Below are 26428 nucleotides of genomic sequence, written 5' to 3'. Positions count from 1 at the left end.
GGCTTGAAATACAGGAAGTAGGAGTGTACTCTGTAAATTTCCCCCTTGATTGGGAATACAAATGATCAAATGTATGAAGGCTAGGAATGTATGGGTACACGGTGTCAGCAAAGTAGCGAGAGGCAGAGAGGAGGAGAATAGAAGGAATTAGGCTGTGATGTGAGAGAGTGCATCTGAAAATAAAGACATATGCTACATTGTAGTGCCTCACCTTGAATATGTGGCACAGACAGAATAATACATGAAAAAATTCTTTCGTCATTGGTTCAAGATCAATCGTTGGGATCAAATGGGGGAAAAAAATCTGATTCACTCTCACAGTGTTTGTTTTCAGAATTAACAGACTCCTAATTTGCTATTCTTGGATACTTTTAATGACTGGCGCGGTAAACAGCTCCACCAACCAAAAGCCAATTATAACTTTATCAGCACAACCTCTATGTGGGAGAGGAGCTGTGGATCCTCAGAAAAGAAATGAAAATACCTTGATCTTCCTCAGAAAAACTACTGTGTTTTTACTGAATATTTCAGTGTGCTTGTCAACACATTGATTTTAATGACACACACGTAGTCCCTCTGAGATTAATCTGGCTTGAAAATCTATAAAACTATTGAAACTTTCAGTTTCACTTAAGCAATCTTAAAATATGCAAAACCATACCAAAAATACACAGTGTCAAATCAGCTAAAAAAAAAAGCCTCATAAATTGTGTAATAATTGCACAAAGTTATTTTGAAATGACAGGTAACACAAAAGAAAAAAAGAGAGAGAGCGAGAGAACAAAAACACAAAACAAAACAAAACAAAAAAAACACCACAGTGTTGTTAGTTCACTCATCTGCATTAATTTCAGCACAGCGGCAAAGGCTCTACCAAAATATACTACTCCAAATAGGAAAGGGTTTACTCTGATGGTGCTCTTTGAGGAGCATGTTATAGAAAAATGATAGGGGGAAAAAATAACTATTCAACAACAAACAAAACAAAAAAAAAAAAGATTGATGTGAACAATTTATAACCACAATCAACACGTGCCCAGACTGTCAGGAGACAAATTCGGAACAAAAACACAATTAACGCTGGAAGTTCATCTTAGTTGTGTCCGATGTTTCCAATAAAAGCAAATGTCAAGAATAATTCCTAGAGGACGGCTGCATCCTTTTTCAACCCCTTACCAATTACTCTCTTCATTTGTAGATCTTTCCTTTTTTTTGTCGAACGGAACCGCTACTAGCATGGTAGCATTTCTAATAGTCAATAAATCTAAAATATTATGTGTGAAATTGGGGGAAAAGGCCATTAAGGGGCGGGCACTCGTGGAGCCAGTGTAGGGGTCCTGTCTGAAAGAGGGCAGCTAATTCAGGACAACTGTGAACTCTGAACCTGCTAAAAGCACGGCCACTGGTCAGCCCAGCCCTGTAATAGAGTCCACATGTAGTCACAGCCTGCATTGCCATAATTAGATGGATCTCTAAAGGTTTGCTTAAATCAATATGAGAGTGCTTTGTTTTCCCTCTTAGTAAGACTTGAAACACGCACAGAAATTGCCTGCGGCCTTTACCTTTTATTACATTTCATGCTTTATATTCATAAAAAGTGACGCTGGGCTTTTAGAGTGTGAATAACCAGCAGTAGAGAGGTCTCACTGCTTCAGTTTCACACTGAATAAAACCAGAGTACTAAGTAGCCGGCGTTACAGAGAGAATTAGAGAAAAATGAATAGTGGTTTTAATAGCTAGGAAACAATGCACAGCAGCCCAGCCCAGGCAGAGAATCGCTCAGCATTAATTAAGATTTCAGGCCTCTGTTTGACAAACTGAGCAATGCCTCAAACATCTCCTTGTGTGTAAACACAAACATCAAATGCCATGTGGCACATCCTCATCACTAACAAGCAAACTAACAAGGGACCTGGAATTCCACTCAATTAGTACCTGCTCGCTTCCTTATTAATCTGCTAGCCCCGGTGAAAAGATAACAGGAGATGGAACAAAATATGAACAGGAATAAAAAAAACAACAACAACAACAACAACAGTTTGTTACAATAAATATATTAACGCCAGTGAAGTTTCTGTTTCAGGTGGTGTAATTTGACATGATATGCAGGGTATGTTCTGTCATTAGTCAGAGAAAAATGTTGAGCGGGGGATCAAAGCAAAAAAGGCTCTGAGCCTGCCACTTAATTTATCACACAGCAAAGACAAAGGCTTTTCTCTCTGCCTGTGTCGCTTTTCAAAAGCCCCGGCTCCTTTTTATGACAAACTCAGTTTGCAATTTAATTTAGGACTTGAGTCCCTGGGTGCAAAAAAGCAAGCAGGCAGGAAGTGAGAAAGAAGAGAAGAAGCTAGCCAGGCAGGCACACTGGCAAATAAGCATGAGAAGCAAACTGCCGGTGCGAGAGACGGCCAGGCTGGCAGTAGGTGCTATGAATGAGACAAGAAGGCAGACAGGTGTCATGAAAATCTAGCAGGAAGGCGGTAAGGCAGGCAATAAGGTAGGTAGGTAGTAATGTAGGCAGGCAGGCACACACACAGACAGACAGGTTCGAAAAGTAGGCAGGAAATGGTTTAAAATGCAGGCACTAAGGTAGGTAGTAAGGAGGCGGTCATGCACACGGCAGCAGCCCATGGTAGGCTGAGCAGCGCTAAATTATGGGAACCGGTGCGAGAGTGTAAGTAGGGCTGGAGTCCAGTAGGCAGTGCGATGTGAATGTAGACTGTTAGCAGGGTTGGTACAGTGTGTCCGCAGCCCCAGCAGGGCCTCAGAGCCGCACAGAGGAGCTTTAATACACACCCCCTGGAGAACAGCTAAACAAACAGATTCCTACTTCTACAAAGACAGCGATGACAAGCACACGCGTGTCGTAATATGTGTGTGCGTGTGTGTGTGTGTGTGTGTGTGTGTGACCCTGACACCGTGGCGACGCTTCCTGTTGCAGTGACCGGCGTCAGTGCTCCATTAATTAAAGAGACGATGCGCTGGCAGGTGGCTTTGCTGCCCACACTGGTAATTGGCCCCCTTCTTCTCTCTCTCTCCCCCTAGAAACTCACCCATCTCTGCCTTTTCTTCTCTTTTCTTTGCCTTGTTCCCTCCTCCTATCTCCCGCTCTCAGAAACGTGCCAGTGGGCAGGCAGAAATGCAAGACTTTGTGAAATAATGATTACAATGGATGGAGATAAAGGGGAAGGGAGTTGCACATTTTCCCACAAGCCTGTGATGGTCGGGGAATGCTGCTCGCCTTCAAGCGTTATACGACGCGACGGGAGTTTACTTTAGACAGCCACAATCTGAGGAGCCACTACTGCAGTCATTAATGATGTGGGGAGGGGACAGAGCTCCGACTTGACAAGTTTCTATATATGTGTGTGCGTGCGCTGTTGTTTGTTATTTGCATTTGTTTGTTTGTGTGGGTGTGAGTGTGGGTAGGTGAGTGTGTGAGAGGCCAAGAGAATGTGTGTTTATGCCAGTGAGAGGTAGGTTTAAAAAAAGAAAGAAATGAGCTGTGTGTGTGTCATGTCTAATGAGACATTAAAATGTGAGAAGCTCAGGAAATTGTGTGTGTGTGTGTGTGTGTGTGTCTTACCACATCGCTGGGCAGGTTCTGCAGGTCATCAGACGGGCTCTCCAGGGTGTTGGTGTCTACGTTCAGAATGACCACATCCTCCAGTGACCGACTGCGCACTCGCTACCAGAAGAAATGCACACAATCAGCAACAACACACACACTGTCACATTACTAAACACACTTTCTCATCATAAGACATAATATTCATACAGAAATATTATTACTACAGGGATTTACATGTTTTTGTTAGGGTACTTATTTTAAAAATCGCATTTTCTCTGCTTTTACACAATGTATCTGAAGTTTGAATTTTTTTTAATCAACATGCAAACCGTCATAATCTTTCATAGTGTAAATATTTAGAGCATTTTATAAATACCAGACCAAAATAACAGATATGATGTCTTTGTTTTAATACTGAACAGTAGCTGGATTCTGTATGCTGTATTTTGAGAATAAAGAGCCAAAGCATTTCCTTTTGTTAATTATTTTAATTTGGGACAATGAATCAACTTAACTTTAAACAGTTCAAATATTTTAAATCAAGCACTAAGTTTTGTCCAGGTGCGTTTCCCAGCAGGAAACCTCATGGCTGTCCTGAAGCCCCAGCCAGGAGAAAACACAGCGGTCACATTTAAAACCACACTAGTCATCACACACCTTTACGACTAACAATGAAAAATGGCACGTAGGGAAAAAAGTATTAGAACATCTTTACTGTAACACACACATACACACACACAAAAAAAAATGAAGAATGGTGCACAGAGAAAACATTCAGAGTGCGCGAACATTTTCCACAGCACGGCAACCTCATGCATCAACAATAGCACAGTGCTGCTGTGCTGTGCAGTGTGCATCCTGATGGCGACAAATTCAACAATTATTTCAATGTGGTGCAGGATGCAGGCAGGTGTAGGGGGGAAACAGCAGAGTGTGTGAATTTCTAGTTTGTCACTTTTGTGACAGCCTGTGCTGTGGAGGCTCACATGCTGATCTGGACTAATTATGTAGTGGCGGAAAGGGGGACTGTCACCGATGCAGAGTGTGATAAATACTGCCACTGCCGCAACTGTCAGGCAAATATCACACACACACACACACCATCACACACACACACACACACACACACAACATATGCATTTCCACAATTACACACACACATACAAACACTCACACACTAACACTTACACACAAGTGCAAATGTGCGCGTGCGTGTAACATGCATTCACACACAACAGCAGCACTGGTGACGGCTTGCCCCCCAACCAACACACAAGCTTTCAACAACGAAGTCGAAAAGCTCTTTGTTTGCAGATGCGTTTTCTGTCTTTCTCTCTCTGTCTTTTATACTTCTGGTTAAGAATGTACACAAGCAAGAGAGGGAAATAAAGGGGGAAAAAAATATCCTGTCAATATTTTTTTATGTGATTTGCCGTCAAAGTAAATACCGCATTATTGAAAATTCAAATGGAAGTGCACAGTTTAGTAAGCCAGTTGCAGTAGAAGCTGACCACATATATAGAGAGAAAAAATACACAATTTCCACTTGAGAGTATTAAAAAGGATCCTGAAAATACTGATGGACTCTGGAATGAATTTAGTGACCATAAAAAAAAAACATAAATTTAACTTTGATACACAGAATGCACACGTACACCCCCCCACACACACAGTCTCACATGAACTCGCACCCACACACAGAATTATTCCAGTACAATTATGCACAATTATGCAGAAAATTATGCACACACATAACCATAGATTAACTAACATACCTCAAGGAGACTAAGATGAACTCCTACCAAGTATGGCATGGGGGCACTGCGGAGGAAGAATGAAATGCACAGCCATTAGCAATACTGCTAATCAGGGTTAAATTTGGTTAAATGCAACATTAAACAACACATCTCTTTGTGAGCTACATTTTATACTCCCATCTGAAAAGACAAAGAAAACCGAAAGAAGCTAAAATGAACATGTTCAGAGTTAACTGACTTTCACCAGTTGATGGAGATGAAATTAAAAAATATTGTAATGCAACAGGTGTGTCTTTCTCCCCAATTTGCACATGTACTGAAAATGATCAGGAGCCTTGCTGCACTGCACACTGTGCACTGAAATATAGGCAGTAAAGCAGACTGTCGTCCATTATTTCCTAACCCAATCATCCTATATGTAGGGCAGGGCCGTGGAGTCTTAAGTTCAAAATGGTTTTCCTCCTGAACCACAAATACCCTGAGCTTGGGAAACACCATTAGATTAACTGGTGCATGTAAGCAGAGCAGGAAGATGATCTGGTAAAGCTGAACTATAGAGGCACCAGGCCAGTGGAGATAAGTGACCCAATAAATAGAGCAAACAAGTTCTGCCTCCATCCTGGCTTCAAGATGCGGTTATGGAGGTTTTAACACTGATTTGTGGCTTAGAAACTTCATAAAATCTTCATAAAATTCAAAATACTTCTGTCCATTAGGTCTAAATCTGTACAAGTACTTGACCAATAATATTACAATTATAATATTAGCAATATTAATCTTAGCTCTTTAGCTACTACTATTTCTACTGTACTTTTACTTGTAGTAAGAATAACATTTAAAAAAATTTTTAGTAAAAGTGTATGGGACTTTTCCACAGAGAAAACTCAACACGCCTCAGCACAGAACTGCTAAGACTTAAGAAAAGGAAGGCAAAGTATGAATTATGATGTACAGGATGATATCCAGTCTACTGGTAAATTCTCAGACCTGACAAAGTATGAAAACACACACATACAGAATTTAAATATACCCAAAAAACGTTTGACAGTATCATTATTATATCATTCTTACGTTATCTCATTTTAATCTTCACCTTAAATGTCTGAAATACAGTATCTGCAGGAAAACAACATCAAGGAAGGGCTGAATCATACAGTATGTTTCCCCTTTTAAATCAGCAGATCCACTAAGTTGAATAAAATTAGCAAAAATAGTCGGGTAATGGCAACCGTTTTTACAATCTAATTTCAGTGAGGTTAACAAAGGCAACAATAATCAGATGCTGTTGAGTCAGTGTATTCCCAGCCAACATGATTCAGAAGCCACAGGCTTATAATCAAGTTAGAGCAACAGCTAAACAAACAGCCGGCCTGCAGCCCTGCCTCTGCAATGTACCCACTGTCTTCTCCCGTTTCATAAATATGTTCATAGACATCAACATTTACACAAAGAGGCGCACACATAAGTCTGCTCAGAAACTCAGACACAAATACACAGGGCACACACAGAGCATCTAAATCTAATTTAGTTATCCAATCAGAGCATGGAGACACCCCCTGTGATTGAATAAGGTAACGATGAGTATTCACAGTGTGTTGAAAATCACATTGTACTGGCAGTGATGAATAGCTTCTTAAAGCTGATGTATCCCTTATGGTAAGGTACTGTATGAGCTATCAACACAGATTCAACGCAAGCCAGCTCCTTTTTTTTCCCACAGACGCTGACTTCCTCGCTCTTCGTTTTCTTTTAAATACATTCAGATCTGAAGCTGAGCTAAACGCATGTGGATTTGTAGATGAGCTATCACTTCTGCTCTCCCTTTGGTTTCAATCAAGTCCATTCAGATTTGTTGGATTTGCGTTGGATGGGTGGTAATGAACCCCTGAGAGGGCTAAGACGAGGGGAGTTTGGTGCTAGCACTGGCATGAAATATGGAGGAAGGTGATCCGGACCGTTCATTATGTTGAGAGGCCACACAGGAGAAGGCGCGCTGTGAGAGGAATCGTGAGAACAACTCCAAGAACGGGCGGGAGAACGTGTGAACATGAGTGTGTCTGCACTTTTACGCGAAGGTTTAAGCAGAATAGCTTAGTACTGTACATGAGCACATGGCACATGGTGTGTGTATGTGTGTGAGCATTTGGGTGAATGTGTGTTTCGAGAGGTGGCTGGAAAATGAGAGAAAGGAGCAGAGAAAAAGGAAGAGAGCAAGAGAGGAGAGAAGAAGGAGGAGTATGTTTGCGTTCATGGTATTGATATTGTGTGTGTGTATATGTGTGAGTGTGTGTGTGTGTGTGTGTTTCAGAGGTGGTCAGCCTTACCAGCAGTAGTCCAGAAGATGCGGAGGCAGCACAGGGATGAAGATGTGCTGCCAGTACATGGGGAAGAGCATGGCAGTCGCACCGTGGACACATGCAGTTAACTGCACAGTGAGAGAGGGGAGAAGAGCACAAACACACCTCAGCACAGAGAGAATGAGAAAAATAAAGGCAAAAAGACTCGTCTATGTGTTTACTGCTGGTTCTAAATACTTTAAACTCAATGTCAGCTTGCTTTCATTTTCAAGAACCGTCTAATACATCGCAATAAAAACAGATTGGAAGCAATGGGCAAAATAAAAAAAATCAGATGAATAATCTGCTCCTCAGGTGTGTTTTTGCAAGTATGTGAAACTTTTTCATCTAGATACTGCAGTGCTGAGGTCTACAGAGAGACACAGCTCTGTTTCCAGCCAAACACAGGTTTAATATCATGTTAAAAAAAAAAAAAAAAAAAAAACACTGTAGATGCCTGATCAAGGTTGCAGCTGTAGTGGTGCTCTTTGTTGGTGCGATGATGCATTGTACGTTTGATTTCATTGAGTTATCATCGCCAAACATGTAGTTTGGCTTTAATCTTGCTCTCAAACAAAAGCCTCAGATAGACGCTGCACACTGACAGGTCTGATAGCGCTGTTGTGATGAACACACACCCTGCTAGCTACCGCTGGAGGAACAGAGGGAGAACAGAATGAAAGTTAGAGATCAATCAGCTGACAGGAACCTGCCTTTAACCTTGTGACAGAAACACAGCAGAAGAGAGAGAGTGATGAGAAGGTGAAAGGAGAGAGACAGGGTGTTCCAAAAGACTGACTCACAAAGATTAGCGAACGCACAGAGAACAACCTGAATCCTGTTTCATCTATATTCATTTGATTTGGATTCATGCAGCAATGGGTCATCTCAATGAGAACATTGGACAGGAAATGAAAAATGGACATATGTCTTTCGAAAAACAGATAGAACCCAGTATACAATTATTACTTGTCTCTACCAAGTATCCAAAACTTTTTTCTGCCGCAACAGGAACAAGAACAACACCAAGTTCAATATTAGCCTCGATACGATGGCAAAGAAATTAAACAGGAGACAATAGAATTAACCTCTTTCATACCAACTAATTTAAAGCAGTCACATGAGGGTGATGTTAGTTTTCCTGGACAGTTGAGGACATTGTCAAATCGAGATTATACATTTACAAGACACTGTGCCCCATTGTCTTAAAGCCTACATCCTGCTCTTGACATCACGTCTCATGAAAACCTAGCTATAGTAATGACCTGCACACACACACACACACACACACACACGCGCGTGCTCTCTCTCACACACACACACACACATGGCAGGAGAAAGAGAGGCGTTAGCTCATCCACCAGATTAAAATAACATGATTAAATATGGAAAGAGAACAGAGGTCTGAGGGGCTCCTGCGGGACTTCATTAGGGCAAATTGCCAAAGAATGAAACATGAGTTAGCCAAGAGAGACTGCGGGCTGGGCCAATACCGCCGGGACCCTGGAGTAGCAGCCGCTGTTATACTGCCGCAGCTTCACAGTCAATGTGTGAAGCGCACATACACTCTCACACGTACACACACACACACACACCAAGCTACCAGGAGACCCCCTGCTCACTGACACACACAATGTCACAATTGACCGGCCAAAAGCGGGCAAGCTTGGCGTCTGAAAACCACTGCTGCCAGAGAAAGAGAAAGAAAAGGACCCCACCCCCACAATCCACCCAAACATCAAGCTTGAACATCTGAAAAGCTCACAACAGTGTGTGTATGTGTGTGTGTGTCTGTGTGCATGTGCCGCATGTGTCCAAGTGCCTCCCTCCCTGCATGTTTGTTTTAACTACATTCATTTTTCATATCAGCTGGAAAAAAAGCAATGATCTTTTTTTATTGTCTCCATGCTAGCTCTCATGCACCCAGTCCCACAATAGTTAAGACTTAATCAACATTTAATTGGTGTCTTGCTCTGCGTATCTGCATATGCATATTTCCACTGCCTGCCATCTTCAAATAAAACACAACAATGCCACGCTCCTGTCAGGATTAATTCCCGGGCAAACTGTTTGTTTTCTCTTATTCTGAAAATAAATCAATGCTATGAATATTAATGTGTGAAAGTGTAGCACTTGGTGAAAGAGCTGCTATCAAAACCGCCGTGCCCTTCTCTCTTTCCAAAGTGACACCGGTAAGGGGCCATTAAATTGTGATGAAGAGAGGTCAGCAGTCGGGCTGCAGATATACATGCACACGGAAAAGCATGCGAATGTGCACACCCACATATACACACACTAAGTGGAGAGCCAACATCCTGGTGTATCCCTCCTCTGGGAGAGCAAGAGAAGCCCCAGCCATTTGCTGGTACCAGGAGGTAATGGCACAGAACACCTCGCTAACCAACTCCAATTATCTCCACCAGGCCTCAAGGTGAGCCCCCCAACTGGCGTGATTTACTCTCAGGTTGAAAGGGAAAACTGGAACCTCTCTCTGCTTCTCTTCTCCTCGGGCCGGGTGGCTGGCTTGGGGGAGGAGGCCGAGGTTGAGGGGAGGAGGGTTACTGAAACTAAGATAATCATTTATAAACCAAATCCAGATTTATTTCCTTTTTTTCTCTCCGAAGTAGCAGAGGTGGTGGTGCGCGCAAGATACGATAACTTTTAGGAGGCAACTCCAGAGTAATAGCTCACATATTTCCCTCTCTCGTTCAACTAAAAATAAGCCCCTGTGTCCTTGGTTCAGGTTTTATAACAGATGAGGCAAGAAAGCAAATGGAAGACAAAACATAAAGGAAGAAAATTAAAGAGAAATTTGTGATGACCCACCCTCCCCTCTTTTTTTCTCTTCTTTCTGAGGGGGTCTTCACATGAGAGTGGGTCACGAGAGGCTAAGGCTGATAAAATATTTGCCAGGCTGATAAATAATAGATGAGTGGAGCCAAATGGCTTACACGCTCCACAAAAGACCTGGGTGCTTAATATTCCATTCAATGGAGAATCACAGATACAGTCCCCAAGAACAAATACAGGATTAGGTGCTGGGTCCAGTCCTCGGGGACCAGGGCTCTGCCCGGTAATGAGGAGCTGCCTGCCTGCCTGCCCGCCTGCCTCTCACTCTGTGTGTGCGTGTGTGTGTTACCCCTTCCTCTGAGAAAAGCTAACCGATTATACAGCGACAGCCTGCATCAAAAAGCAGTCGAGGTCTTTGGTTCTGCCCTGAGAGCCTTCCTAACGCTCTGTAGCCCAGACAGAGAGTGTCCACACTAAAACTGGCTTTCCCAGATCCATTCAATGGGACTAAAGGTCAGAGAAACACAGAGAAACACAGTTAGAAATGGGGAGAGACTGGAGGGAGAAAAGAAGGGAGTATGACAAGGAGAGGTAAAAGTTGCATCAGACCTCTGAAACAGATATTATAAAACTGGGCAAACAGGTGAGGTCAGACACCTGTACTGTTAATTACAGGACTTACACTAGGTGCAAGTCAGGTCTTTTTTATTTTTTTTTTATAGGAAATTAACCAAAAAGCTGAATTATGAGTCGTAGCTATCAAAACCAGTTAACAACATGTGGGTGGATACCCTAAGTCATCTGAGACGCTGTTTGCCAACCATCAAAGAGCTCTCCATATTCAGATCTTGTCTAACTCAGATGAGGTCATCCCTCTGCCTTGAAAACATCTGCCTTAGCAGCGCTGACAGCCCTTCAGCGGTGATGTTTCCTTAAAGAGCAGGACCCAACAGAGACCTCAGATCTTCTAAACACTGCAACTCTGAGCTCTGAGTCTGTAGACTCTGTCAGCACCACAGTGTGCTTCCGCCCACACCGTCCCTCTTTACCTGAGAAACTGGACATGTTGAAGGGAAACACAGATGGAGAGGCATAAAGTGGAGAAAAGGCCATTATAAGGGCCTATACATACACCACTTTGACATATAATTTTACATACAAACGGGCAGTGCAGGAGAGATTGAGCCCTTTTACCAGGCTGTGAAATACATAAAAGCTCACAATTATTCCTCCTGCTTCCATAGTCTTCTCAGTTGGAGAAACCTATTTGTACATGTTAAATTAGAGTCACAGCAGAGTGCGAGACAGATAACGCCAACTGCTGGCAAAACGATTCAATTTGATGGGAGAAAAGATACCACAACACACTCACTTGTCACCTCCTCACACACCTGGCTCAAAAAAATCATTTCCCCTTCCCTAGCCTTTCCTTCCCTCTCTCCCCCATTCCCTCTCTCTTCCAGTCTCATTTTCTTTCCATTTTTTCACTTCTTTCTGTTTTCCACCTCTTCTCCTGCTGTCCTTCTGTCCGTTGCCACCGCTTCCCCTCCCTCGTTTTGGTTTATCTCTGCTCCAGCCTCCTCCTCTACCCTCCCTGCACTGAGGAAGTCACCAATTACCGGCGCTCTGCTTTCCCCTCTGTTGACAAACGCCGGTGTCAGGCCCGGCACAACGCAGGTGTGCCACTAACAAGTAGGTGGCACAGGGAGAGAGACAAAGAGGGCACACAGGACAGCACAGACACAGCTAACGCCAGGCCTCCCACGCATGTGCATGGAGACACGCACACAGACACACATACTTGGTTTTTGCACAAAAATGTAAGGCATAAGGTACAGGCACCTGTGAATGCAGAAAAACACGCACAAACAGATGCATACAAACAGACACAAAGAGCACAAATGTCACATACGCAGGCATGCGCGGCGCACGCACACCCACAATCCTGTGCATGTATGCACATGCGCGATCGCAACAACAAGACCCACAATGTTAAAAGTCAGACACATGGCATGGGCTGAGATATGTCTATTGACTCTAACAAGAGAGGAAGGAGGGGGAGGACATGCCGCCGTTCTGCAGCCACCCAACAACAGAGAGACACATTAAGAGACCCCAGTAAGAGAAAGGCGAAGTCAGAGAGGCAGAGAGAGGAAGAGAGGTAGTCAGAGTGAGTGAGAGACAGAAAGAGGGACAGACAGAGAGAGAGAGAGAGAGAGAAGGGAATATGTCAGCGGGAAGAATAACTAAGGAAGATAGAGAGCGAGAGAGAGGGAGAAGTCGGGGAAAGATGGGAGAGAGAACAGAGGGGAAAGGCAGGAAGCAGAGAGGCAGCTGGCACTCTAGGGCACGGTGGATGGATGGCTCCTTGTTAGCATAGGCCTGACAGGCTGATGAGAGGGGCTGCTGTCAGCCAGTGCATGGGGCCGAGGTGTATGAGTTTGGGCTGGGGATGGGACTATATTCAGGGCTGAGGCTGGGCCTGAGAGCTGGGGGGCCTCGGCAGATGAAAGACGTGGAGGGTGGAAGGAGGTGGGTGGAGAGGGCAGGGAAGGGGGGCCCTCCCAGCTGACTAGTTAGAGGAAGGCGTGATGCGGCCCCATTATACAGCCCTATGACAAGGCTGCATGCTCGGCTGACTCCCGCCCCTGCGCCACCGCCACTCGGCCTTTTAAAACAGCGGTACTACTCACCTCCGGTCACGAAACAGCAATAAGTCGACTGATGCATTGTTGTAAGATCATGATTTATTCCTTTGCTGTTGGCTGCTTGCAAGACACGCTGGCCATGTACCAGCAGACTGACACTGCAGGTTCACTGGGGGCTTTAACACAGGCGAACCTCGAGCAGGCAGAATATATGCAGCATATCTGTGTGTGTGTGTGTGTGTGTGTGTGTGTGTATGCCTCTTTCTCTCTCTCCTTCCACTTTCCATTCCTCCCATTTCTCTCTGCTTGGCTGAGAGGCTGGACAGTGGAGGATGTGGTAAAAGCAGCTGGATCATACTAACTATATTACTGACAATATCTTCTCTCATATATCCCATATGTGCAGGGAATACAAATATTACCTGTCCATCCACTGACTGCTAACGCTCACTTTAACAAATGTTTTGACAAATTCTGACATAAATTATATATTTTTTGTCCTTTAAGATATTTGATCAGAGGACAGCGGTGGGGATAATGAGCCGGGCTCCTTTCAGACAAATATGTATACGCTCAGATAGCTACAGTAGTTTCAAGAATCCTAGTAGTCATTTCCACTTGAACTGGGAGGTCAGTCTATCCAACAATAAAAAAATAAAGCATCACAAGAACAGTAATAATACTAGGCCTGCTAGCAATCCCAGTGGAGATGTGAAAATACCTTTGTACTACAGTGCCTGACATATATAGCTACCAAACCAAAACACCTCTCCCAGAGGAAGATGGATGGATAGACGGATGAGTGGATGAAGGATTGCTGAGGATAAAAGGCTTACAGAGGTGGAGGTCTGATGTGGAAGCTCTTAAAATATCCTGTCGGCATATATTCGTTAAATAAACCAGCAAAGATTTGTCTCCGTGCCGCAGAAAACTGTAAATCACAGATGAAATCACCTCCATCCCTCTCGCTGCTAAAAAGAAAAACACCCTTCACCCTTGAGTCTTATAATTTACACCCTGTAACCCTGATGTCACAGCACAGCGCGCTGCCTGGGCCCTGCGCGGAGGCCTCAGCCGGTCTCAGGACTGAGGAGCTGAGGGGAGACGGATGAAATTCTCTGCGGGTTGGGTAATTTTGACAACTCCCCCCCCAGTGCACGCTCCTAGGGGAGACCTTGGGCAGCGTCCTCCCCCTCTAAACACCACCACCACCACCTCCACCTCCACCGCTGCCGCCAGCCCCTCTGCCTGTTCAGTGTTCTGCAACCCTGCTGATACTGAGGCAGGACGAGCTACAGATAGGGTTTGGATGACATCATACCCCTCTCCCCCCCTCATCTGCAATAAACATTTGGCCCTGCCCCATCGGCCATAGAGATAAGGATGGGATAGTAGCGGGAAGGGAGGGAGTGAGAGAGTGAAATAAACAGAGAGATTTTCTCCCCTGTAAAAGCACACAGACAGAAGTGACTAAAACTGTGTGAGAGTTAAGAGTTGTAATAACTGATAATTTAGGGCTTTTGGCCATTAAAATGTAGCAACCGTAAGACAAACAGTCAAATATAATCCTGCTTTAGTGCGGATTTTGCAGCTTGTCAGAGCTCGGCGATAGCGAGGCTGTCTGATTGCAGGATGGCATGGCAGGGCGGGCTAGGGAATGGAGGGGTTGGGGGGGCAGATGGATCACTTAAACTATCTCTACACAAGTAGGGTAGCCATGTCAGATAAATATTCTCATCTTACTACTTAAGAGTTTGATATCCTGCTGGAATATTGATGAAGAGCATCATGTTTAATCTAAGAAACAGTCCCAACATTTGAGCTACTAGACTTTTTTTGGGGGGAGGGCAAATCGGAGGGAGCATGAGGCATTCAACACATTAGCTGAATATTCGAATTGGATATGAAACCAAAATAGCTGCGTCAACTCTCTACAGTAATAAATTAGCGACAGTTTCTCACAATATGATTTGATTTTTAGGACACTGATCAGATAGGCTACACTAGTTGTACATAATCAAACATGACAGACGGAAGAAACAAAGCATAATATTATATTACACTGAAAGAAGTGTGTCACTTTGTATTAGCTGGAAATTTTAATATTCAGGAAACACATAGAACCGAGGTGCTCTTAAATCAAGTGGTTGTAATGTTTGTACACATTTTCCCTCCTGTGGCTGACAGGACACAGCTGATGAGTGACTGCTGAGGGCAGGACCGGGAGTGAGTGGACTCACAGTGCTAAGCTTGCTTGAGGTAATGATGATGCGCCGCTCGTGCAGCATGCTGGCGTAGAGCTGGAGCATGTTGTTGACGTCGACAGCCACAAAGTACTCTGTCAGGTTCCTCTGCAGACAGACGGGGACAGAGAGATACACGGGTACATGACACACCGACTCAACCCAACACACACTCACTCTTGACTTCATGCAGTAATTTGTTTACAGTAACAAATCTATGCTACCGACTGTGTCCCAACAATGCAGCTAGTTGTATGTGATGAAAGAGTTGTAGAAACACAAAAGCACTTTTTCTCTTTTTTTTTCTCAAAGAATGCCCAAACTACCGCAATAATAGGAAAATACTCTTTCCAAAAATTGCAAAATTCAGCCTGAATTTGAAAGCCTGCCAGGAAAACAGAAAAACAGAGAGACATCACTTCTTACCATGAATGGGACAATCAAAGGATAATGCATGCATAAGTATTTATATTTAGTATTTAGTTGTATTTCTAACTCATACACTGTAATAATAGTTTTTAACATAACATTTGTTTCATGTCTTGCAGAGTTATCTTTTGTGTTAAGTATTCTTGGTGGTTATAAATTACTTCTTTAGCATTATTAATTACTGTTATGATATATTGCCAGTCATTTCAAATTATGGTTGTTAATTTTGTTTTTTGTCTTAAATCTACTTTGTTTTGGCAACACATGTGGAATGGCATGCCAATAAAGCCTATTGATCCTGAACTTAATTAAATGTGACACGAGACATGCAGTACTGAAACCTACTTGGACTTCCAAGTCTGATTTTACTGTTACGCAGTGAATACAAATAGATCAGAAATACCCTTTAAAGGAGAGGCACCAAGTACACAGCAATATTTGTGTCTTTTATCAGTCAGTATTGCTTACATTTAGCAGACTGAGCTGTCCCTGGCTGAAAAGACAAAGATGTTGTATTTCATCGATGTGTTTGATACCAAAATCAAGGAGGAACTTGTATTCTATTTGAACACTTTAATTCCCATGAAGGTCACTGGGCTTTAGCTTGAACATTAACAGTATCAGCAGCATCAGAGGTAGAACCAGGACAAGAGGATGCTGCAATAATTTCAAAAGGTGACAAGTGTATCTGATCAAAAACGATTACAGGAGGAGAAAGAGGTTTCTCAAAGTGTGGGATCCATCTCTATCTCACATCGCTCTCTTTTTCTCTCTCGCCTCCGTGAAGACTTACACTCTCAGGGATCGTTGGCAGTCCGTTGATATCCGGGGCAATGAAGTAGGAGTGCTACGAAAACACAAACATACAGGAGAGAGAAGAGAGGAGGTCACGGATGAGGCACAACACTCACAGAGAAGAGAATGAGGGGAAGAGGGGAGAAAAAAGGCCCTTCACTTTGTTCTATGATTTATGGCTCATCTTCTGCTCTGTCTATATGAATTGCTGAGCTGGTGTCTGAACTGTGGCGATGCTTTTATCAGGCCTAGAGAACAGAGAAAGCTCAATAGCAGCTCAGCTCCCCATAGACACAGACTGGGGTGATGTCTCCGGTGGAAAACGGAGTCTTTATTTAAGCATTAAAGAGGCTTGCACAGAGCACCAACACACACGTGTATGTGCACGTGCACACACACATTCACAGATACAAATACACAGACAGACATGTGAACACACACACACACACACACACACACACACACACACACACACACACACACACACACAGGTTGTTTAGAGGATCACAGGGCTGCCTGTCTCACTTTGGGAGAGCAGGGCAGGTTCAGTGTTCAGATCAAAGGGGCCTGAGAAAGGTGCTGTTTGGAGACAGGTAGACAAACCACCAACTGAAACGCACTTTTCTCTGTCTCACACAAACACACACGCATACACACACACACACACACTCCCTCAGTCCCTCGCCTCTCCTGTGTCCTAGGTACACCTGTGTTTCTCTAGGCCTCAGCTCGACCATCTGTTGCTGCTCCTCGCTTAAATGCACTCAAACTTCTACAGTGAATCTTCTCACGCTGCCAAGACAGTATTTACAAGGAAACGCTATACTTTATGTGGTGAGTTTAAACTATACAGGGTGATGACTGGTGACTTCAGACATTGTTTACTTGTTGTACAAAATACTGAAGCGCTCATGTTATTTGAATACATGCCAACACTCTGTAAAACAGAAATGCATATGATAATGATTCTGCATACAAACCCAGCGACCACTGCACCAGTATCACCAAGAAAGGAAGAAAGGAAAAGATTTACATGCTTGTCAATCCAAGAGAGGAAACAATGCCCACCACCCAGAGGAGCTGAACAAGTTTAGAGAAAAACAACAATATCGAACTGCTGAAAACATGACATTTTGCTGCATGTTTAACATGGCTCAGTGCATGACTTAAGAAATGGACTGTGTGATTCACTCTGCAAAAGGCTGTGGAGGTCTTGAGGTCTATAAATGGCGTTTATTGAAAAATATCCCATGAAAGAGCCGTGAACACGCAACTTGGAGGACATAAACGCAGCTTGATGGAGTAACAGGAACGCGACTCTCCTTCTTGGATCAATTTCAGATCAATATCCATATGCAGTTAGCGACTCAGTACGGTATAAATATCTTGGAGCACATCAACAATTTTACATGCTTGCCTCCATTTTTTATTTGAGCCGATGTGATGAAATTCAATACAGAACAATATGATTGAGCCACTGCCATTTGGAGTTTGCCCTATCCTATAACAAATGGTGCCCTTCACATTAACTCTGGTCAGGACTAAGCAAAACTATCATGTGGCAGTCAATGTGATCTAGCTAAGTGACTCAATATTACCCTAATAACAGATCATATTATTCTTTACGCTTGTAATGAATAAAATCCAAGAGCAGGACATGACTACTTATGGCTTAGATCACAGTGTTGGTTTGCTGCACGGCAAACTCAAATATTTCACTCACTAAGACTATGTGACAAGACTGTGATGTGGAGGAAGAAGAAACGATTTAAAAGAAACAAACTACCAAAGAGCAATCCGTAGTTATAATTTTAACTGTCTATTTGGGTTTCCAGGTCAAAACTTAGAAATTATTGGTCAACAACCTCCCAGTCGGCCATGTGTCACACAGCTAGTCTTCCGCCAGTCTTCCACTTTCGATTCAGATAATCATTATTCCCCTTTTAATGTGACCAAAAAAAACCCAAAACAAACAAAAAACGGAAAAAAAACCTAAATATCCAAAATATCCACAGGCGGCTTTTGAACAAAGGAACAGCAGGCAAACCCCTAAGTAAAGAAGCAACATTACGACTTCAGTTAGACACATTCACTGTATAGCTCTGTGTCTTGCTCATTCCCCGTCTGTCTCTCTGCCTGCCTTTTCTGTGTGCTAAATAATGTTTCCCTGTTGGTCTTACAAACACATGGCAGTGTGATAATCACACACAAGCCATGCTCCCCAACTCAGCCCTACAAGTCTCTGGCCTTCATTGGCTGTTTGCTTGCTTATCTGTGCTTTTTTATTTTATTTTCTAAGACATGTTTATATAAAAACATTGAATGTGGGTTAACTGGAAAGGCATCAAGGAGATTTTTTGAGCACAATTGCCTTTGCTTTAAACATAAACTATAAAAGAGACAGAGAAAAAAAACTTTTGATATTCAGAAAGAGAATACAGCAGTGTGGAATGGCATTAATCATTTACAAAGTTTGATTGTTTTCCAGAGGAGAAGAAACATACACCAAGGCCCAGGATAGTTTGTTTTTGTTATATTTAAAAAGATAGCGCAGCTTATTTGGCCAAATTGGAAAGCCGTGGCTCCCATGCGATTAGTACAGCGGCGGTTTCAGATTTCACAGAAGCCTCTCTCCCTCCTCCCGTTTCTGCCGTTCACGCATTCCCCTCCACTCACCGGCTCCTTGCTTCGCCGATCTCTCAGTACTTGCCCAGTGGCAATATACAACTGCTCATTCTTGCACATTGAGAGGGAGAGAGAGAGCAAAACAAGGTTCACACATGAAAGGGGACAATGATCCTTTCTTGGCTGCCACGATAAAACAAAAATCACTCTTTTAGGGAATAATTCTACTTCATCAATTAAATATCAAACTAGTGGCTTCGCTAGAAAACAGATGAAACCATCACCTCTGTTCTTCGGGGCTTCTTCTCTTCCAATGAAGTTATGAGATCAAGATGAAAAGTTTTTTTTTTTTTTCATGTAGCTGATAAAAAAAACTGACAGAAAAATAAGATATCACAAGGAATCTTAATTGAACTTGTTAACCTTCCCACAGATATATTGATTACCTCAAATTAGTCTCATTATGTTATAAATTCATCTGTGTAATTAGATGCATATCCTTCTGAGGCCTACGCAGCAGACGAGATGCACAGTAGCTTGTTTAATTAGTCCAAAAAAAGGAACAGTGGTCCTTGAGGACAAAGGCTAAAACCGAAACTCTTTTGATCCCATTACGATGTGGAGTCTAAACAATTCAAAAATAGAGATATTAGTGAACAAAACACTATCAGTTTAGCTGTCCCACTGAAAACCATTACTTTCTACTTATATAGGCCAGGCTTATGGGAAAAAAATACTGTTTAAGAGTGGGTGTTTTATGTATGAGCTGGAAACACAGAAGGAGATAGTGTCAGAGTTAACAAAAACACAGGCTGACTTTGGGGGACCCGCTCTCGTTAAGCCATCTCGGTCCTTGATAAGCAGGAGACATGACGAGTTGTGAAAGAGCCCTTCAGGTTTAAACATGTCCAGCTCCAGCTTATCACACAAAAACCTGTTAGCACCACTTTTTGTTTCCAAACAAAGTGTCAGCCTTGGACCCTGCGTGTCTCTCACTACGTTCCTACCGAGTCCGTCCTGACCTCCTCCTCCTCTTCTCCTTCTGTCTGATCATCACTCCTGCTCTCATTCACAGCTTCATTTACCTCTTCCTCTCCTTTCTGTTGATCTCCCGTTACTTCCTCCGATAAAGCTTTGGTGTTGTTCTACTTTCCGTCTGTTTTTGGCTATGACATCCTTTTCTCTTCCTCTCCTCTTTATGTTTTTTCTGTCTTTGCTTTGGCTTATTCCATTTTGGCTGCCATCCTCTTTGATTCCACTTCTTTCAAGGGATGCGATGATTCATTCACTGCATTTCTAACCGATGCATCGATAGCAAATTTAAAAATCAATACATCAATTATAAATTCTGCCAATTCAAGTGCATTGATTTGTGAAGAGAACAAATCAATGCACAGTTACTAAAAATAATACCTAATGTGGTGTTCTATCAGAATATCTGGATTGAAACTTTTTTTTGTCAATGATGTTTTTCTAGTAAGTAATTATATTGTCTTTTTTCCACATTGCAGCTGAACATGGTCTTATATTATCGTATGTTTATTTAAAATTTTGACTAAAAGCACCGAATCAAATAGTTGACTCAAGTCATAATTTGCAAACTCAAACTGAAAAGTTCAGAAAAAGAAAAAAAAAAACATTCTGAAGTTGAAATGCTAAGTAGTGAATCGTAAAATCAAACTGAATCTCTGTTAGGCCCAAAATTCACACCCCTAGTTTTTTACCATTTGCATCTCTCTTTCCTTGTAAGTATCTGAGCTGTCTTCATCTCTTCTTCCTCCCCACTCCTTATTCTCCTTTAGGCCATACTATACCTCACCCCTAACACTGCCTCTGTCTCTTCCTCCTTCTTTCCTTCTTCCCTCCTTCCCTCCGGTAAGGCGGAGTATCCGACCTGTACCTACCACACTCAGGTTGACTGGCGTAAAGGGCTTTGGCACGGGCAGATCATACAGAGAATTCAGCATGTCATTCAAGTCATTTTCCTGCGGGAGAGACACAAACAACAAAAGACAAACATGAGACAAGAGAGTTTTGTTTATTTTTTTGTTAATGGGATGAATTAAGTGTCAATCTAACTACAACATTTGGGATAGGCACTACCGCAGACCAGGGGGCAATCCTGCAGCAAGGCCTGAAGGGCTCCAAAACATCCGACTGACATGCATTTAACGAGCAATGGTGAGGTTAAGAGACGGCTGAGCACGGGGCTGCAGACGCTTATTATCCCGGCAGCACTGATTTACGGCCGAACGCGGGCTGTCAGTAATTAAGCAGGGGTCCCCGCTCCAAAGACAGGGGCTTTAAGAAGCCATCAGAGAGCTGGCTCGACCACAGAATGGACCCCGAGATTATTCATCCGGCATTTATGGGCTCCACGACAAGACTGCTATTTACACTCTCGGGGCTCTAGCTGTGGTGCTGCATGGGAGAAATGAGGGGGGACAACAGTTTGCAACATGTAGTTAAACTAAGCCGACTAGTGTGAACCCAGAGGTCGAACACTCTTGTTTGTTTTAACTTCTTTTTTCTGTTTGCTCTCTCTGAAGTTTGCTCGGGTTTTAGCTATGAGCCGCTGCTTGTTTGAAGGAATGTGTGCGCTTGTGTGTGCCAGAGAGAAAGTCAAGAGAAAAGGGTGGCAATGTACAGTGAGAGAGGGAGCAGCGAGGGGGAGGGAGAGGGTGGGAGGGAGGGAGGGTGTTAGGGTGTGTGCGTTCGAACAGCCTCCTGTCATGAGAGGCTCAATGCTCACACGCATGGTCAGCAACACGGCCTGGGGAAACAGTTCATTTACCCCTCGCCTTAAACCCTCATCGCTCTTCTGTCTTCCCTCGTCTGTCAACATCCCCCTCTCGCCTGGAACGGACAGCGGGGTAAATAGAAACCAAATCATGCACACTAACACTTCAGTCACCCAGGATTTCCACCAATCTTTCAGTCTCTCTCTCTCTCTCTACTGTATCTCTCTCTCTTTCACACGCACACTGTCCTATTCAGTCTGTCTGTCTCTCTTTAGATTACACTATCCTGCTGAAATCAATTCAAATGACAGAACTTTGCATGTGTGGTTGTAATGTGTTTATGTATGTGGTGTGTGTGTGTGTGTGTGTGTGTGTGTGTGCGGGTGGGCACGTCTGTTTCTGGGTGTCTACTCTAACAAGGCTCGGTCCTGATCACTCCTTTCTCAGCAACTTGGGAGAAGCAGGGACTACATGACAATTGGAAAGCGGTCCCAAAGCTCTATGCATCCCCCCCTCCCTTCTCTACAGTCTAAACAAGGGAACATCACCTACACCCCGCGCTAGAGGCTCCACATCTCCCCAGTTTCTTGCATATTTTACATTTCCCCTCCCATTGCTAGTACAATGCACTGAATAGTCAGGGGAAAAGAGTTTTGTGAAGTGTGCATGTTTGTGTCTGTGTATATATGTGTGTATATGTGTGTGTGTGTGTTTTCTAAACGATTTGTTTTCCAGTAAATCATCAGGAATAACTTCCAGTGTCAGATCAGTGTTTGGTCTGTGAAATGTCAACATTGTTGCAGCTAACAACGAGAGAGCCAAGTCTCGCCCAAGACGGTGAACACAACTTGCACACAAAAGACAACAGCATACAGAGGGAGAACAGAATGCAGAAAATATCTTACCACAGTACAGTTTCAAAAACACAAAACTGCGTGTTCCTGTTTCTCAGTCAATGCACGCTAACATGTCTTATTTTTATAAGGAACATTATTTACTTACTCTGCACTTAAAGTACATAAAACTCCACCTGATAAATAATTAATGTCCAAAAAAGGGGATTACCTGGTGTTTACATAAGTAGTCTGCCAGGGTATTTAGCAGCTTGTAGTAGATTTCGAACCATGGGAGATAACTGCAAAGGTTAGCCAGAGAGAAAACATAGTATATGAACATATTGTACATGCAGAACATTTAACACATATTATCATCATGACATTATCAAACCAGATGTGCTGAATAAAAACAGTTTAAATAATTGCAAGGGTCAGCCAGAGAGAGCATAATACATATGTTAAGATACTTGCAGAAGCTGTACATCACATTATCATCATGTGATCATTAAACAGAAAGTGCTTTATCAAAACAGATTAGTAGGTGTTACGATTAAATCTATTGGTATTATTAAAGACCTTTTTTTTCCATTTCTGTTTATATTCAAAAGTACAACATATGTAGAGAGATTCAGGTGCCTGAAAACTTTAATGTGTCATACTGCTATTTCTGCAAGCTCCAGTGTCTGTAAGTATAGTCTTATACTATATTACACTCAAGGTCAATGATGCATTGCTTTCATTATAACATGGTAATCAAATGTCTATAAGGCATTAACGAGACATTGTGTTATCGATCCCAGCTTTAGCTACTTCTAAGCACAGAGTCTTACATAAAGCTACAGTCAGAACAGAGTGAAATGCCATCAAGTCCTTATTATGACATTCTTCATAGCCCGGGCTCTGTGCATGCTGTGAATTCCTGTCATGTCTGCTCTTAGAGCCGGTGGGAAGGGAGGGTGGATAGGAAAAAAAAAAGAGGGATTTAGTTTCTTCAACACAAAAAAAAGCGCTGGGCCACCGTAGCTTTCGGTGGATGTGGAGGGATGCTATGGTTTACAAGCATGCTGCTCCCAGATGCACAGGCTTTGCTAAGGCGCAACTCAAAATGCCTCCTGCCTCCCCCTCCTCCCCTGTCTCTTCTCTTTTTACCCTTCAAATATAAAAAAATGCTTTATCTAATTAATGTAAAATAAATAAATTCATTAACAAGCTCAAAATAATTTATACTGCAGTGTTTGTGTTATAGCTAATCACTGAGTACACCCACCATAAGCTAAAAGCATCTGCAACATGGCTTTCTTTACAAGGTTGACATATTCTTGGCCAAGTCGGCTTGGTTTCATGGTGGAAGATGGCCAACATTTTGTTTGGGCTTAAAGATTGCGAGGGCTCGGTTCATTTAATGTTATGCAATCAAACTATAAAAACATGGTGTCGTATCGAACCAAGGTATTGAATTTTTATTTAGTTTTGGTTTTTAACATGCATTTTTGAACATTTCTTGAATAATAACTCCAGATTAGGACTGCTTAGCATTGACATGAAGCACACAGAAACACCCATAAACGCTTCATTAACTTTGTTTGCCTGAATGCCAGGGCTGAAAAGTAAATGAGCGGCCAAATTAATCAATCAATCAAAAGTGGACCCTCATGTGCTTCACTGAATTTACTGAGCATTTGTTTATGGCATTATGTGGACATGGTGTATTTTTAAATACAAAGAAGTCATTAAAACAATAACCTCTTTCACATTAAAAATCACACAAAAGCAAAAGGAAAAAAAGCAGATAAAAGCCGCATTTTGAATTTCCTTGGTCGTATTATAATAATTCTGAGTGAGAACAGCGGTTGTAGTGAGTGAGTTTTTATAAGCCAGTGAAGTCCTGCTCAGGCAGTGGGCTGGATACTGAGGAGTTACCAGGGCATGGGTCACTGGCTGCTCTGTAGACTGGAATTAACAGTCAACAAGAAAACAATAAAGTGAACCTAATGCAAATTTTCATATCGCTAAATCCACAAGGGGCCAATGACAGGCCGGGTTCCCGGGGAAGTGCAGCCAAGCGCACCAATCAGAGAGCCTGAGTGACCATTAGTCTGAAACAATCAGCCTCTTAACATGCCAATATTTTGACGTCTGCATGAAGATTTACTGCAATCAGGTCACACTCTCAGGAGGGACAAATCAAACACGCGTATGTTAATTCACATGCTGACCGGATATCAACCTGAAGACCTATTTCTGCCATCTCAAACAATATACAGCACTCACCATATCTGCATATTAGGTCAGTTTACATTTAACCACTGCATGAAATAATGCTAGGTTCAGTCTGATATAATGACTAAGAGAGGGAACAAAACCTTGGTATTATCTCATCTTTGCCTTTTGTTTGAAAAGCCAGGCTCCTGGACGTTAATCCTTCATTTTTCACAGTTGAAGGGGATGTAAATAGGACTCTTGCTGTCAGAGGAGCCGTCAGGCCTCACAGATCTCACAGTCATTACACTCTTTCACCAAGGTGCTGTAAATCCTTTGTTTTAGAGGCAAACGCATGATTGCTGGTAGAGGCAGCCAACCACAACTTATCAAGATATCCACTTCGCGGGAATACTCTTTAAGATCTTAGAAAAACAGAAAATTTTTGCCCTATTTGAATGCAATGAAATGAATATAACTTAAAGGTGGATTGTTTTACTCTGCTTATCCCCTGCCCTGCCACCACCTCTCTCCCTCTGTTGATGTAAAGTTAAAGTTTGGAAAGCTTGGAGAGATACTCCTACTCTTCACAGTTCATTGCTCAGATCTGTTTGTGCTTCGCAAATCCTCCGATAGAGAGAGAGGCATCCATCACTGGCGCGCTCAGTGCGTGGGGGCCCCGCAATCTCTCCTGCCATTTTAAACACATGTCTCCTCAAAGTGCCACGTACTCAAAGAATGAACCGACTAATCTGCGGCCCACTCACAACCCCTCATGCTCCTCATCCCCGGCTCAGACCACCTCACGACACAGAGGAATCTGGCATAAGATGGGGGCATTGAAGTGCCAGAAGAACTACATAATTATGCCATTATAGATGGGAGTTTCTGTAAATGCCAACATATGTTAACTGAGCCTTTCAAAAGTTTGTTTTCAAAGTGCTGCATATATTCACAATAACAAAAAAAAAAACTATGACAAAATTTAAAAAAAATACAAAAACTTTTGGAGAATTTCTATATATCATATGGACACTGATTGATTTCCTTTCTACTGCCGTACTCACATCTGCTCTGTTTGCTGCCATAAAATACCTGTTGGGTGTTAAGCGCAACACTGTTATTCCTATTCCCTGGATGGGTCTTAAATCTCCCTCAACACCCAGGGCCCTGTAATCATAAGTCATCTTGCACCTTGTAGCCGTCTGAGTGCAAGATTTGATTACACCTTTACTTTCCCGGGTCAAGGGTTAAGTACAGGGAAGGAAGTGTCCTCTGGCGGCCCACTAAGTGACCACTAACCAGAGCAAGGCTGTCCCTAAAATGTATCCCTAAGCCTCAGCCATCAAATAAAACTAAGGAAACCGCCTTTTTCATCTAAGAACCACTCACATGTCCAACGGCAATTTCTTCCCCGCAAATGTGAGCGAATGAACATGAGAGAGGACGGGGGAATAA

At 42.8% G+C, this 26428-nt stretch overlaps 1 protein-coding gene across 2 annotated transcripts in view; it reads right to left on the bottom strand.

Moving 5' to 3' along the window:
• The window catches only part of dennd1b (DENN/MADD domain containing 1B), a 117275-nt gene that overhangs the window by 38258 nt on the left and 52589 nt on the right, over window positions 1-26428 (bottom strand). Inside the window, exons 6-13 of one of the 2 annotated variants that reach the window (XM_030049066.1) lie at window positions 23001-23070; window positions 21099-21179; window positions 19246-19305; window positions 16568-16621; window positions 15343-15453; window positions 7653-7753; window positions 5347-5392; window positions 3587-3688 (exon numbers count right to left, since the gene is read on the bottom strand). In XM_030049066.1, coding sequence (XP_029904926.1) covers window positions 3587-3688; window positions 5347-5392; window positions 7653-7753; window positions 15343-15453; window positions 16568-16621; window positions 19246-19305; window positions 21099-21179; window positions 23001-23070 — 625 coding nt within the window. The remainder of the gene's footprint in view (window positions 1-3586; window positions 3689-5346; window positions 5393-7652; window positions 7754-15342; window positions 15454-16567; window positions 16622-19245; window positions 19306-21098; window positions 21180-23000; window positions 23071-26428) is intronic. The other variant, XM_030049068.1, reaches the window with a different exon arrangement.

This window comes from Myripristis murdjan, chromosome 4 (assembly GCF_902150065.1).
Source record: "Myripristis murdjan chromosome 4, fMyrMur1.1, whole genome shotgun sequence".
NCBI lineage: Eukaryota > Metazoa > Chordata > Actinopteri > Holocentriformes > Holocentridae > Myripristis > Myripristis murdjan.
This window is presented reverse-complemented; position numbering and strand designations above follow the sequence as displayed.